This window comes from Aspergillus costaricaensis (assembly GCF_003184835.1).
Source record: "Aspergillus costaricaensis CBS 115574 unplaced genomic scaffold BO79scaffold_2, whole genome shotgun sequence".
In the NCBI taxonomy this organism is placed as follows: Eukaryota; Fungi; Ascomycota; class Eurotiomycetes; order Eurotiales; family Aspergillaceae; genus Aspergillus; species Aspergillus costaricensis.
Window position 1 is genome coordinate 933,346 of NW_020291802.1, and position 14,126 is coordinate 947,471.

At 52.1% G+C, this 14,126-nt stretch overlaps 4 protein-coding genes across 4 annotated transcripts; 1 reads left to right on the forward strand and 3 right to left on the reverse strand.

The window, feature by feature from the left end:
- Positions 1-47: 47 nt before the first annotated feature.
- rgsC (putative intermediate filament protein (Mdm1)) lies at positions 48-4,318 on the reverse strand. Its single transcript, XM_025680460.1, has 2 exons — positions 1,351-4,318; positions 48-1,275 (listed from the first exon to the last, which is right to left on the reverse strand). The coding sequence occupies exons 1-2, from the start codon at positions 4,007-4,009 to the stop codon at positions 221-223; spliced, it is 3,714 nt and encodes a 1,237-aa protein (XP_025544461.1). The 5' UTR covers positions 4,010-4,318; the 3' UTR covers positions 48-220.
- Positions 4,319-4,564: 246 nt separating this feature from the next.
- On the forward strand, positions 4,565-6,124 carry BO79DRAFT_206569 (bifunctional phosphatidyl-N-methylethanolamine N-methyltransferase/phosphatidyl-N-dimethylethanolamine N-methyltransferase). Its single transcript, XM_025682000.1, has 5 exons — positions 4,565-4,722; positions 4,810-4,849; positions 4,904-4,920; positions 5,088-5,514; positions 5,693-6,124. The coding sequence occupies exons 1-5, from the start codon at positions 4,674-4,676 to the stop codon at positions 5,766-5,768; spliced, it is 609 nt and encodes a 202-aa protein (XP_025544462.1). The 5' UTR covers positions 4,565-4,673; the 3' UTR covers positions 5,769-6,124.
- A 72-nt stretch (positions 6,125-6,196) lies between these two features.
- Positions 6,197-8,577, reverse strand: BO79DRAFT_234612 (uncharacterized protein). The gene is made up of 4 exons (XM_025684388.1): positions 8,335-8,577; positions 8,146-8,267; positions 7,876-8,029; positions 6,197-7,803 (listed from the first exon to the last, which is right to left on the reverse strand). Exons 1-4 carry the CDS (start codon positions 8,405-8,407, stop codon positions 6,530-6,532), a joined length of 1,623 nt encoding a protein of 540 aa, XP_025544463.1. The 5' UTR covers positions 8,408-8,577; the 3' UTR covers positions 6,197-6,529.
- A 358-nt stretch (positions 8,578-8,935) lies between these two features.
- Positions 8,936-13,352, reverse strand: BO79DRAFT_164513 (uncharacterized protein). The gene is made up of 4 exons (XM_025679201.1): positions 12,891-13,352; positions 11,065-12,679; positions 10,852-10,965; positions 8,936-10,784 (listed from the first exon to the last, which is right to left on the reverse strand). The coding sequence occupies exons 1-4, from the start codon at positions 13,179-13,181 to the stop codon at positions 9,013-9,015; spliced, it is 3,792 nt and encodes a 1,263-aa protein (XP_025544464.1). The 5' UTR covers positions 13,182-13,352; the 3' UTR covers positions 8,936-9,012.
- Between the last annotated feature and the right edge of the window lie 774 nt (positions 13,353-14,126).

Sequence of the window (14,126 nt, forward strand, 5' to 3'; positions counted from 1 at the left end):
TCACTCGCCCGCCGCACCTGCAACAGCTACATTATATAGAGTATCGGCAAAACACGATGCAGAATAGCACAGGCGCTCAAGCGCAGAAGAAGAGATGCTAGAAAAGCACATCAATGCAACGCCCGCTAATAACAATACAGCCCGGCGATAGAGATAGCAGAAAGACAACACAGAAACAGACTGAAGAGAGAAAGAAAAAGAAAGAATAGTATCATACACATTAGCATGAAGTCATCAACGTATTCGTCCCGCGTCCTCCCGCACCAAATAAAACTAAAACGACCTCATCGAGAATAGTAAAGAAGAGATGCGCATTCAACCGTCGATTATTCAAAGTCGCAAAGATCCTGCGCGCCGCGGCCTGCGCATTCGCTCGTCCGACCACATTACCCGCTAGATCGGGGATCAGCGTGGCCAGGACCAGACTTGCTTCAGTGCGACTCTTCAGTCGTTCTGATGCAGTGCGAACGCGGCTTTGGCGAAGCACACCGCCCGGCCACATGGTATCCTTGATGAGGGTGATGTAGCGCAGAAGCGAGTCGTCCTGGACAAGGGAGCGTGCTCCTTCGCGAACTTTGCGCTCGATCGTACCCCCTAGCAATTGGTGGAGGACGACGACCACGGCACGCCCGCGTAGCCAGTTATTTCCCTTGTTTAGCTCGAAAGCTTCCAGGAATAGATCACAAATGGGTTTGATGAAGGGCTCAAGCTCGCGGTCTTCGAAGGCGTTTAGTTCGGCTTCCGCTTCGGCGGCGGTGACGGCGTCCTCGGTGGCAAGGCCAGTGTCACCGGGAGATACTGTGGTGGAAGTGGTGGATTGTTGGTTTGTAGCGGCTGAGATGAGGCTTTGTCCGGCTGTGGATAGTTGATCTAATACGCCGAAGTTGCCTAGAAAGTCGTCCATGCCGTCGGCGACGGAATTGTAGATTCGAGTGACTAGGTCTTTGGTCTCTCCGTTGGTGGTGGAGCTTTGGTTCTCGTTGCGGGGGATAATGGCTCGTTGGGAGAGGAAGGCTCGTAAGTCTCGACTCCGGCATACTTCAGGGAGAAGGAGGAGTTTCTGTAGATATGCTTCTAGAGCTAGGCGTCGCTTCTGGAGGAATTCTTTCTGGAGCTTGAGAACGACACGTCGACGTGGGAACTCCAGGTGACGGACGGATGGGTATCTCATGCGTAGCTTCTGATGGAGTTCATGGAATTCGCTGTATCTGCGGGCCACGGCCCAGGAGGCGGCGGGCATTTGCTCACCAGCGTTACGTTGCACTTCGACCACATCTAGAAGATATGTTAGTAAATCTGAACAGCAAGTAGCTCCCGTGACGGATGGAGGCAGGGTAGTAAGGAACGTACACATAGCGAACTCTCGACCGTCTTCCTCCTTTCCAACTACAATGGATTTGATACGGACGGTCGATCGGCCATACAGACTGTTGTCACTTTCTTGGATGATATACTGCTGTCGTTGCATCTCTTTGCGGTGAATCTCGCGTTGGATGCTCGCTTTGGATTTGCGCAGAATCCTCAACTCTGCGGTGTTGTTGGTAAGTTCAGCTTTGCGAGTAAGCGTGTCTACCACTGACTCTTGAGATCCGAGCTTATCGATATCTGCGGTGAGCGCCTCAATGGCCTCCGTCAATCCGAGATCCCCAGGAGCCGCCTCATGGACTTGATCGGCCGGATCTGTATCTGTTCCCATCGGCTCTTCATATTCGTCTTCGATATACTTCTGTTGTTCAGGGAAGAGATCGTCATCGAAGACCCCCTGGCGTGAGGATCGATCCACGAGGCCTAATGAGGCAATGCTCGGCTTGATACGGTCCTCTGTCCGACTATCTGCCCGAGGGATATCCATTGAGCTGCGCGGCGACCGGGGGAAAGGGTCGCTAGCGGGCAATGCAGACGGGGACACATCGGCGTTCTTCAAATCTTCAATTCGACTATTCTTGGGCTCGCTCGCGATGATGTCGTTTAACGCTGCCTCCATATTCTCGATGACTTGGTTTTGGCTCGCCTCAGTTTCGCCATTTTGTGAGTCTTTCCCTAGGCTTTGTGTCGACATTGCCAGTGGATCTGTATCGTAGTCATCGTCAAACAGCGGTGCAGATCGCTCGGAATCGAATGAGCGCCTCGAAGACTCATCGTCATCAAACAACTTGCCCATGCTTCGAACATCGCTCGAAGAAACTGCCGCTCGTCGTAAATCTTTGGACCTGGCGCCAGGTTGTGATGAGGTGCGAGACATCAGAGGAGGTAAAGGCCGCCTTTCGGACACTTCAGCAATGTTCGGAGAGCTCTGTTGGGGGGACTGCGGGCCCGCTTGGGATGCTTCATCCGAGGCAAGGTATTTATAATAGAGATCTGACTGCTTGAACTTCGGGTAGTAGATTTCCTGAAGCTTATCGAGCACCGCGGATTGAGTGCTCAAAATGACCGTCCGAGCCTTTCGATACTGCTCCGAGGTGGCCCGCTTCCCTGCGCTCAGGAAGGCCTTCACCACCCGACGGGACTCATCCGATACTTTTAACTCCGGTTTCGAGAGATACGTCTCACTGATCAGAGCCATGTCACTTCGGTCCGCTGGGGTCCAGCTTGTGGAGGTCGGGGAGCTTTCGTCTCCGAAATCATCCTCCAGAGGGTTGCGGAAACCGTCGACCACGATCCAGAATTGAACTAGGGACATGAGCTGCTGACGGTCCATAAACTCCATGAAGTAAGAGAGACCCGACGCATCATGCATGACATCCACTAAGGAGGCTTCCTGAGGAATAGAATTCTTACGGCGAAAGTGGGATACAGCCGCGGAGGCGTGCGACACCTGAGTGCCTCCGGGGGCAGACAGCTTAGCTACTTTTTGGTCCAAGACCCTCTTACCGGTCTCCAGTCGTCGGAGGTAAACTTGGTCCTGTCCTTCCACCATAGTCTCCCGCTTCAGTTGGCTTGCCACCAAGGCTCTGAAGCGTCTGGCGTCCGAAAGATTGTTACAGCGCCGGATGGCCCGGACAAATCGCTCGAAGGCGCGCTCTGAATCGTGGGGACTAAGTCGAGGGAAAGGGTGACCCCTTTTCGACCGGGGAGCCGGGGATGCATGCTCGTCCAGGGCCGCCCTGAGTTTCCGGACAGTCTTACGGTCCTGAATCGCGGTGCGGCCATAGGCCTCCATCAGCTGATTCCATGTGTCCGGATCGGAGAGGACAGAAACGAGAGGGAAGAGCACAGCGCAGGCTACAATCTCACGAATCAAGACGGAAACAATGCGACTATTGAGGACGGATTCCGGAAACAGTTGGGGCAGGAGCCCGACGGCAATTTTGCGGAGGTACTCCTGTTCCAGTAACTTTTGGTCGGAGAGAGACAGCATCGCCGCCGGGTGTAAGTTCCCCTCGCGATACTTGCTCGCGATGGCAATGTCCAACTCTTCCGACTCCGTGACATTCCTGGTAAGATTCCTTCCCCGGACCAAGCGCTCAGCCACCTCAAACTCCTTCAGATGGGATGTCAGAACGGGGAAAATCCGGGACACTACGAGAGAGACAAGGTCTTCCGTCAGGAGCCTATCGCGCAGGTTTCCAATGGCTGTCCGAATCGTATGATCCACCTCGTTGACGAACGTGGGGTTGGGACTGATATGCTGGTACCATGATGCGATGAAATCCCGCGTGGCGAAGGATAGGAGCTCGTCAATCCCTTCCGAGACGATGAAGGATTGTGGGTAAAGTGAATGTGGATTATAGATTGAACGGCTTTTGAATGCCTGGGTTTCTTGATCCCAGTGGTGGCGGGCGAGGAATGCGACGCGGGGGTTCGTGGGCGAAGGTGAAGAAGCAACAGCGTCATTGGGGGAGCGGATGGTGAGAAGCACGAGAGCGAACAACACGGCGGAGGAAAGAAAAGCACCGAGCACCAGAGCATAACCCAGATATCTCAGTATGGGGAGCCATTTGACGGCGAGACCCCAGGCTATAAAGGCACCAATGCCCAGGAGGACATAATCGCGATGCTTCAGGGCCATTCTCCCTGGAGCGGATGCGCTGCCATGCCGGTCAGGCAAGGAAAGCCGATAGGGGGCCGAAGCAAGACATGATGGAGAAAAGAAAGTGAGGACTGCAGGTTAGAGAAGAAGAAGATGGAAGAATCAGAACAAGAGCTATGAGGGGACAATTTTGAGAAGATAACTAAAAGTAAAGAGGAAGAAGAAGGATGAATTGGATCAGGCGGTGAGTTGGAGAGGCTAGTAGTTAGTAGTTGCGTCACTCAGGTACTAGATAACTTAACTCCTTCCTTCAAGGTCTGCAGCTGGGGTTTATTTATGATACTGCGATAGATGTGAATGGTAGTAGTGTAAGTTATAGAAGTTATACTATCATCATCAAAGGAGGAGAGAAATAACTTTGAACTGTGGTACTATACTAGTACATGGTAATTTTGCCTGAGGCCTCGTCTCGTAAGTTGTAACTTGTAAGATCCCGTGCGTCTTTTTCAAGACGTCATGCCGTTTCGGGAATGTTTTCTTCTCTCCACTTCTGCTGCTTGCTACTTCTTCTTCTTGTTGTTGTCCTTCTCTTTGCTTTCCCTTCCCTTCTTCCTTTCCGTCTTCACCTTCTTCTCTTCCCCGTTCCTTGTCCCCTTTCGTCTTTCCTTATACCTCATCTCTCATCTTCTAATCTTCCTTCCTCATGGCTTCCTTGTCCAGCTTTGTCGACTTCTCCCAGCCGTCCCTCCAATGTACGTGGAGCTTTCCCCGGCTAATCCCCTCTCTTTCCTCCCTCCCCGCATGTGATTGTAACTGTTTTTTCTCTCTCTCTCAAATAGGGGCCGCGCTGTCAATCGCCTTTAACCCTATCTTCTGGAAGTAAGTACTCTGCCATATTACATTCTTTCCATTGCTAAACATTATTCTATCCAGCATTGTCGCCCGTGCTGGTTGGTCCCATCTCCCACTCTAAAAACATTTACCCCAGTCCTACGAGGAATCCAGCTCTGGCAGCTTCTGCCTTGGCTCTACCTTTTCCCACGTTCACCTCTTTCCTCCGTTCATTTTACAGTATAAGAGGCTTATGACAAATTCCCTCGGTCATCGCAATCTGTAGAGTATCGGAGTCACTTCTTGACTCGTATATTCGGTAATGCCTACTACGGCTGCTACTTCCTCGCCGTCACCATCTTCAGTCTGGGAATTCTGCGAGATCATGTCTACCAAGTGGCCCTGGAAGACCAACCTTACTATGCCCCTGTGCACCAACCCGTCCTCGGCGGCTTTCTCTTCGCCTTCGGCTCCGTCCTCGTCCTGTCCAGCATGTATGCCCTCGGTGTCACCGGCACCTACCTTGGCGACTACTTCGGTATCCTGATGGATGCGCCTGTCACCGGCTTCCCCTTCAACGTCACTGGTTCCCCCATGTACTGGGGCAGTACTTTGAACTTCTTGGGCGTTGCTCTCTACAGGGGCAAGGTGGCGGGCGTCTTCCTGACGGCCGAGGTCTTCATCCTGTACTGGTTCGCTCTCCAGTGGGAGGAGTAAGTATCCCATCTATCTTTTCTATATTGGCCCACTATGCACCATGGACTTGCCTTCACTCTTTTTTTTTTTGCACACCAAAGCCCATATGCACATGTGTCTCAAGCCCCAACGCAAAATGAGATTTTTTTTCCCCACGCACGGAATTGGTAAACCCCACTAACCCGGGCCTGGTAGTCCCTTCACGGCGGAAATCTACGCCAAGCGGGAACGCGAGCGTGCCAAATCCAAGCGCGGCGGCAAGAGCTTGTAAGCCGAGACTTCACAGGAATCTATGTCCGGGGGTCTGGATTACCGCCCATTGGCCTCCCGCCAATGGAGCTTGGGCCTTTCGACATCATTCCAGTGTCGCCAATCCCTGAGTGGAAACACAGAGCTCGCCAAGCTACTGTTATGAGTCTACACGGGGCTGCATATCATGGTCGGCTAGGCAGTCTGGTTGTGTCCAGTGAGAAGTGGAAGGAAGGGGTGGAGAGTTAGAACGAGAGCGAGCAAAGGGCAGGATGGGGGTAGGCAATGGCAATAACAGCTGGCTACGTAAAGCCACTGAGGAGGAACAGAAGAAGAAATGAAAGCGGGGTTACATTGAGATGCTCAGATAGAACGGAGAAGAAAAACTACTACAACGTTGACCTACCACATGGCAGTCTCCTACTCTCAAGTATAGATAAACAGGAACAACGGGTATCATTTGCTACGCTTGTGCGCTTTCGCCATGATCATCAACTATCATAAAATCACACCATACTCCCGCCAGGAATGGTAAATGAAAGCACCTATTTCACTATCCACATTCCCCCCAAGGGAAAAGAGAAGGGGCAAAAGACCATTTCACTCACACCAATTGTCCGTGGTAGCCTAATATGGGATACCTGGCTCACCTCCCCAAAACGCCGCCAACTCCACGCTATGAGTCTTTGGGAAGCGCAAGTGATATGAGCGTGCATATGGCAAGAGCTGCATCAGAGGGACATCCAAAGCCAAAGCACCTGTCGACTTCAACAAGGATCCAGCCTATGCCCGTCGACCTCGGCCTCTCTTGGTCGACGTCCGGCTCTCCTCCACCGGTTCGATTTCATCCTCATCAGCACCCTTCTTAAGGTCTTCTCCTTCGGCAAGGCCCCATTTCTCCCGATCATACCAGTCTTCTCCATCGCTCATCTCGCCCACGTGCCCTTCCGCTTTGCACCACTCGAGCACATCCTCTTTCATCCGATTGGCCCGGAGCAGAGACTCCAGCATATGCTCAAATCCACGAACGGTCTCCTCCTGCTTTTGTACATAAGACCAAAGCAGTCGACGTGTCTCTTCCGCTTCGTTGGGCGGGAGGCCGAAGTTCGAATCTGGCCGAACAGAGTCCGGTATAAGGAAAAGAGGATGGGGTGTCGGAAGACTCCCTAATGTGTCGTCAGAAGGGGACGGGGAGAGGGGTCCAGATTCGCCCTCCTGTGGGTTCGCTGCATTAGCCTGTGCCCGAGTCGTCATGCGCCGAGGTGGCTCGGGAGATGATCCATCTTGCATTTCTGCATCTGCATCTGCATCCGCATCCGTCCCGTCTACCTGTGCATCGTCTCGAAATTCGGGATCAGGCTGCGCATTGCCCTGGATTGTGGCACCTTCGCGCTCCTTGCCATCCTTGTCCGAAGTGCCATCCGAGTTCGTCACTTTATCCCCATTAGACTTTGCGTTTGCCGTGAGGCTTCCGTTGACTTGTATGACTTGATTGATGGTCTCTGAATGATGAGGCAGGTCGCCAACTGGGGTATCAACTTCTTCTGATTTCGGCTCTCGGGGTTGTTCAAGCGCATTTGTGACGGTTTCTTTGTGCGTCGTCTCCTGGTCATGAATGTCGGTCATCTCAACGTCCTTATCTGCGGCAGTTTTGTCCTGAGCATTCTCGTTCTGGGGAGGCTGAGGCGACTTTGAATCACCTGCACCCACGGACGCGCCTTGCACACTGCTTTTCTGAGCCGAAGGCCCTGGCACCAAAGGACTTGCGGCCCCGTTATGTCTGTATTGACTCCCAGGTGAGCTACGTGTCGTATGGGCTATCCGGGGCTCAAAGATCCATCTGTCTTCAGGCGTCTCCACTGCACCAGACGGCATCCAAGAACTGTCTCCCAAAAACTGCCGGTGTAGATTCCTGGCCCGCCAAAGCAGTGCTCTTTCTTGACGGAGTTTGGCTTCGATTGCCTGCGTCATGTGCAGCAACGCCTTTGACGTATAAGCGTGCGATAGGGAAGGATGGGTAGGGAGCTCGGACGGGTGTTTTAGAGGGCAAAGGAAGTCTAAAATTCAATTGTGGTGCTTGATTAGCAAGAAAACCTGAAAAGGCGTCGAGATGGAACCGAAGGCCTCACTTTCAAGCGCAATTTCCGAAAATGGATTTTCTGCCGCCGCAGCGGCATCAGCTTCGGAATCTTCGTCATCCTCGTCCAACTCATCACCTTCTGAATCATAGCGCACGGGATTAGGCTGAAGGATATAACGCGTGTATCCAGCATGTTCAATTTTCTGTAGAGAGATAAGTTTCCCTAATCGTCAGCGTGCCTTCCTTATCATCATCACCCTGATCGACTAATGCCCCCATGAAAGAGAGATCTTTCGATGGCCGCGGGGGTGGAACTAACCTGTTTATAGAGCTCCTCCGGATGTATGTAACCCAGAGCACCTTCCCGGACGAAGTTTGAGTTTGTGTGTAGTTTATTGCCCCGATTTGTTGGTTGAGTGATCGGATCGTCGGGTCCAGAGTCTAAACAAGAGCGAACGGTTAGAGGGAAAAGATAGAGACAGCGGGGAGAGTAGAGTAAAGGACGCACAGTCATTCTCCTTGCGGAGGGCTCTTTTCATGCCAACAATGGTGTCGGCAATCAGAGCTGCCTGCGCCGCCATGGCCGGAATTGTAGTGGAGGTACTACTACAGCGGAGGCAGCCAGAGTGATGGCGACAGCAGCCGAACGAACGAGGACGGGTTTCCCAAAATGGATAGGGCAAATACGGAGTTCTATGGGACGTAATCGACAAGAAGAAAGCCCAGCACTATGCAGCATGCGAATTGGTATAGGGGAGAGCAGGTGAGGGGAAGAAGAAGGCGAAGAAGCGAGGGGAAGAGACGGAAGAACGAAGTTGAGGTGGAAGACTGGCAGTCCGGGCAGGGAAGGAACGAACGGGCGCAAGTTGCAACTCCGGATTGGGGAGGAGCTGCGGGCGTCGCTCCGATCGCCGCCGCTAGTCCTCTTTTGGTAGCGCGTGATAAGGGCTCGACACGTGAGCGAGAGCGGTAGTTACTATCTTGATAATTAATAAATAGATAGCTACTCTAATTTAAGTTGCACTAAGTGAAAGGATAATGAGTACATCTACTGGGTATCTGTCTATAACACTTGATCTATGATCTCAATTCAATTGAAAATGGTCCAGATCTAAACCCGAGTTCCCCATACATACCACGCTCCACGCTACATACAAACAGTTCTCCATGACCCTCGCCGCACCCTTTAATCGTCGGCATCAACCCAGACTAAGATTCCTTTCTTATCCGACCGCATGTCTTCCGTCGGTAGCACCCGCAGAGTCTTGTTAAAATATGTATCGACTACCAGGAGCTGCGGCTGGATCCACAGACCTCGTTTAGATGCCAGCAAGTTGTACCGGACCGTGTGTCTGCTTAAAGGCACCAACTGCACGACCATCGTCTTCGGTCCGCTGAACGCAAAATTCTCACTTGCTTCCATGCTCAGGTTGAAAGTAAGGAAGTGCATCGACGGGTTCTCTAGGGTGTAATCCAGATGGATCAACCCCGAAAGTGTATCAGACGCCTTAGCTGAGGCGACCACCCGAGGCTCACCTGCTGGCATAACGAATCGAGGGATATCAAGCGTGGTCGTGGTGGTTGTGGATCCGTCGTTCAGCGCGCCGTCGTCTGTTGCACTGCGCCTCCAGCGAATCTCTAGGGCGAGGTTTAAGGTTGTAGGTCTGCGGTCACCCAAGATTTCCTTCTGAAGGTCCATGATGAAGTTAGATTCTCGAAGCTCCTCCGGACGGATCTCCGCCACCTCAGGACTGATAATCTCCTCCGACCCAATGTGACAGGTGGCAGCGCCGCCCAGTCCAAGCAACACTAATGACAGTTTTTCGACAACCAGGGGCTCCACAGCAAAAGAGACGACCTTGGAGTTGAGACACCATCTCTGCTGCAAACCTCCGGGCTTGACTTCATCCCCATTTGGAAGTAACTCGTCATCCACAGTGAAGAAGTCCGGCCAGGGTTGAGGATGAAGGCGTGGAAGGAATTCATAATTGGCCTCGAATGGCCTGATAATTGATAGGCCAACACGCATGCTCGCGATGATAGGCGTCTGGACATCAGAGACGAGGTTGTAGAGCGCAGAGACTTCAAGCTCATAATCCAAAGCATCGTTGGTATCCGTAACCACAATCGTTAGTTCTTGATGAGATGAGCGTTCCATCACCCCTATCGGTCGCTTCAGGTGGTGAGAATTGCCTTCTGTCGGAGTACTCTCCCCAGACCCGTGCATCTCCGAGGAATTCTCCTCATCTAGCCACCGTATCTTAGCCGTGGACTCCGGCCGGCCGAAAAGTCTAGTCTCAACAGAAACATCTGCAGCCTCTTCTTCCTCGTTGTCGACACCTACTCGGAGAATTATTTCCTCATTCGTATAGTATGTTTCTCGAAGGTTCAGCAGCTCTACCCGTATCTTTGGTGGTTTGGGTAGTATCTTACAACGGCCCGTATCGCGGCCTTTGCCCACGCGCCGTCTGCTTGGGCCCTTGGACGTTTGCTGCCACCAGTAGGACTCATATGGAGTCAACTCGGTTATCGCGTTGGTAAGATCAAATTTTTCTTCCTCGACGGTCAATGTTATGGACACGACACGGGACTCCCCGGCTTCTCTGGGAATGCATGTAATATCGTATACCTTAGTCTGGGAAGGCCCAAACGTCAAGTCTGCTAGCCCAGTCAAAGCAGTCAATCCGCTCGTGGGTGATTGCAAAGCTGCCGGGTCTTCAGCCGTACTGGGGTCACGTAGCAATGGCGAAGTTATTGTGCAGGGTGTAGCCGTATCGGCGTCCACGTTGCGATCAGACTGAAGCCGTATTGGCCGCAGGCAACCCTCAAACACTACCTTCACTTCGGAGAATGTGAGAGGGCTTGATGAGGGCTGGGCACAGGAAGTGATGATAAGCTGGCCCTTAGACGGCTCGCCGACATTTCCTTCGGAACTTTGAAAGACGAAAGACGCGGTGACTAGAGCCCGGTGAAATCGTCAGTAAGATTTTTTAGGTGGTTATGGGATGCTTCTGTGATAACTTACCGCTGGGCACGATGTCCTCTGCGCACAGGACCACCGATGGCTTGGGACTCACTAAAGGAAAGTCCTCGAGACTATTATGGAGATCATACATCCAGTCGGGCCGCGGTTGGAACACTGAAAGAATACAATGATGTTAGACAGGTGACTAGTGAAGGCAAGCGAAGCTGCGATGCCAAAACAGTGCAAGACGATTTAGTAATAGAATAAGCTCACCCTTATGTCGGAGTTCCCAGTCAACGCGCAGGACCATATCGCTATCGCTCACGCGTACGGCACATTCCCTTAGGGCCCAGCCAAACCTTTGCATGAGCGGCCACCAGCCCGAACGTCGCCATGACAAAGTCGACCAGAGTGGTCGAAGGATTTCGTAAGCCTCCGGCCATGAGCTTAGGCGCATATATTCTTCTGCAATCTCCAGGCTAATGCTCTCCGCTTTCCGGTTTTGGTCTCTCTTCGAGAACTCTTCGAGTGCCGCTTTCAAGGCATCTAATCTTAACAGTGCGTGGTTGAAACCGACCGCCCCCGGCTGGGGTGCTTCAATATGTGGCTCAGGTACCAGATAGGTGTCGTATAGATAAGACTTATTGGCTATCTGGGACGCGGGAGATTGTCCCGGTGGTATCCGATCGTCTTCTGGAATCTGCTCCGCCAAGGTTCGACGGTACATGGTATACTGCGCCGCTCGATAGAGCCAATAACCTTCATGATGAAGCTGTTCCCACGGAAGATATGCATCCGAAGGGGAAACCGTTTTGTCGCGTGGTACGAAAATTGAGTACTGCTCTTGGAACTGATCCTGGGGGATGCCGACGGAGGTGAAGTAGGGGATATTGGCTTGGCGAATGAGCTGGGCCATTACCATCGACCACCGAGCTTCCCAGGCTGCCCAGCCATAACTCTTGGTGCCTTTTCCGCGCCGGTCGATGATATCTTTTGAACGATTCCGGTGGCTAGTCCAGAACCGCACAGCAGGTGTTGTCTGTCCCGTCATCAACAAGCCGCGAATGATACGTATAGCCAATGCATCCCCCAGAAGGCGTGCATCATTGAACCTAGGATTCCAGCCAGCAATATATTCGAACACCTCTTGACCAAATAGGGTCTCGTATGCGCTTTCATAGTTCCGAAGCGCGGCATCGATCTCTTGGCGGAATTCCGCAAAGATACCCAGTTTGAATTCATATCGAACATTCCATCCTTGAGACGATAAGGTCTGGGACGTCCCACTTGTTGGTGGTGCTGTTGGCGGGGGGATGGTGCCTCGATTTCGTTTGCGCCTGGCGTGCTTCGATAGGTCGCGGTAGTATTCCATCACCGATGGCTGGAGTAGAGACAACAGGGACGTGGCGAATTCCTTCAATTCCACTGGCGTCGCATCGGACGGAAGGAGAAATATAGACTTTTGATCCAGATTCGTTGCCCTCCGAATGCTAGCCATCCTGTCCTCCGTATCCCCAGCATAGCTGCCCGTGCTCTCTTCTGACAAGAGAACAACTATAAATCGAGATTTGTACCCAGAAGAGGCCCATTCCTTCTTCAATCCATTTATTTCTATCTTGAGTTGGTTGTCGCGCAGCGAGCTCATATTAGGATCGAAGCAGAAGGGGAAGAAATTGATCACTGCCGCAGGGACAAGGTCCTGGTGTTTAGTGACCCATAGATGGCTAAGCAGGCCATCTGGAAACGTCGGCGAGCTTGGTGTAAGTGGGGAGATGGGAGAATGAAGGTTGAAGGAGGATCCACGCGATATCTCATCGTCTTGTCCGGCCGTCGGGCTCGTGGGCGATACGGGTGGGGGGTCAGCTTTGCGCGGGGGGAGACTGTAGGACTAGAAGAAGAAGTCAGCGGCGTGAACGCGGGCCTTGCGGCAATAGTACTAGTAGAATTGCCAAATGAGAAGTAGCAAAGGAAGCTTGCGCGTGGTACGAAATCTCGCCCTGTAAGTAGGTGCGGGCGGGCTAGCTGTTTGTCTCCGAAGTGCAGGTGCAACGAGGAAGGGGGTGATGCTTGCTTCGACAGCCAAGGTGTTATCAACCTACCCGTCCAATGCTTCTGATTTTGTACTCAATTCTGGATGAAGATGCATGTGCATCCTCACTAGTATCCCACGGGGCACGGAAAGCGTTTTCCTCGAGAAGTACACGCCGCAATTCCTCCGCAACTGAGCCGGTCAGAGGCGGGAAATCCGAGTATATCTTCACGCCCCTCTCTCGGAGGAGGGGATAATCAGCTCGCACGCACTGCAGATCATCGTCGGAGCTAGCTTCAAGACCGGAGAGCAAAACGAAGGGGAGGTTGTGGGCAACATAATCTTCCGGGTAGGCGTCCATTGCGGACACAAGCTGCTGGGTGGTGCTCTCGGTCACCGCATGTCTGGTTAGGCCGAGGGGTCTTTCAACGGCCACCACGGAGTGATGACTAGTCCGGAAATGGCTTGAAGGATGGTTGTGTTGATAAGACGTTGTCTTCGGTCCCTCGCACGCTGTAGAGCTATAGTTAGTTCCTGCACACTTTTGCCGTCGCAGAACTTCCTACTGCATCAACATTGGTGTTGGAGAGACAAATTGATGGTCCGTTCGGTTACCATCGCCGAAACAACGCCAAGCCAGGCTGTATCTGTCAGGCATCAAGTCTGCATCGATCATGGAAATTTCAGTACTATACTGAACACCATGCATTTATTTTCCAGGTGAGAGAAGCATTAAATGAGACCTGTCGGCGTGTATTGGAATTATCGCCTAATGTGGATGCGTGAGCTTTTTACCATGTGCAAAACCACTGTACTACTTGAGTATATTTCATTTAAGGTACTACTTGGCTACTACTAGACGGCGGTAGAGCCAAGATATATAATCAGCTCTGGCAGACTCACTTCTACCGACACTGACCATTCCACTAGTACTACTATCTTTCAAGGTGGAATTTGTCGCCTACTATGACTACTACTAAATATTGACCTTACCTTATATTTCAAGGTTTTGTTAATAGTACCCAATATCCCCCCCCTCCCCCCCCCCCCGGGGGAAAGTTTCACCTTTGGAACCACTCGACATGTCTTCTCCAGACTCAAGAGATATGATCATTATAGCATCTGTGCATTTGGCACCCGAGTCAGTCATATTCTAATGAAACCTCGAGGTCGGGCATCTGTCTTTTTGGTGGATCCACTGGACCTTGCGGATGATTGTGAAAATCAACTTTTCAGTCCAGCCCCCGTCCACCCTTGGGGTGCACTGCAATATGGCTAACGATTGACTTAAACCCCCCTTCAGATG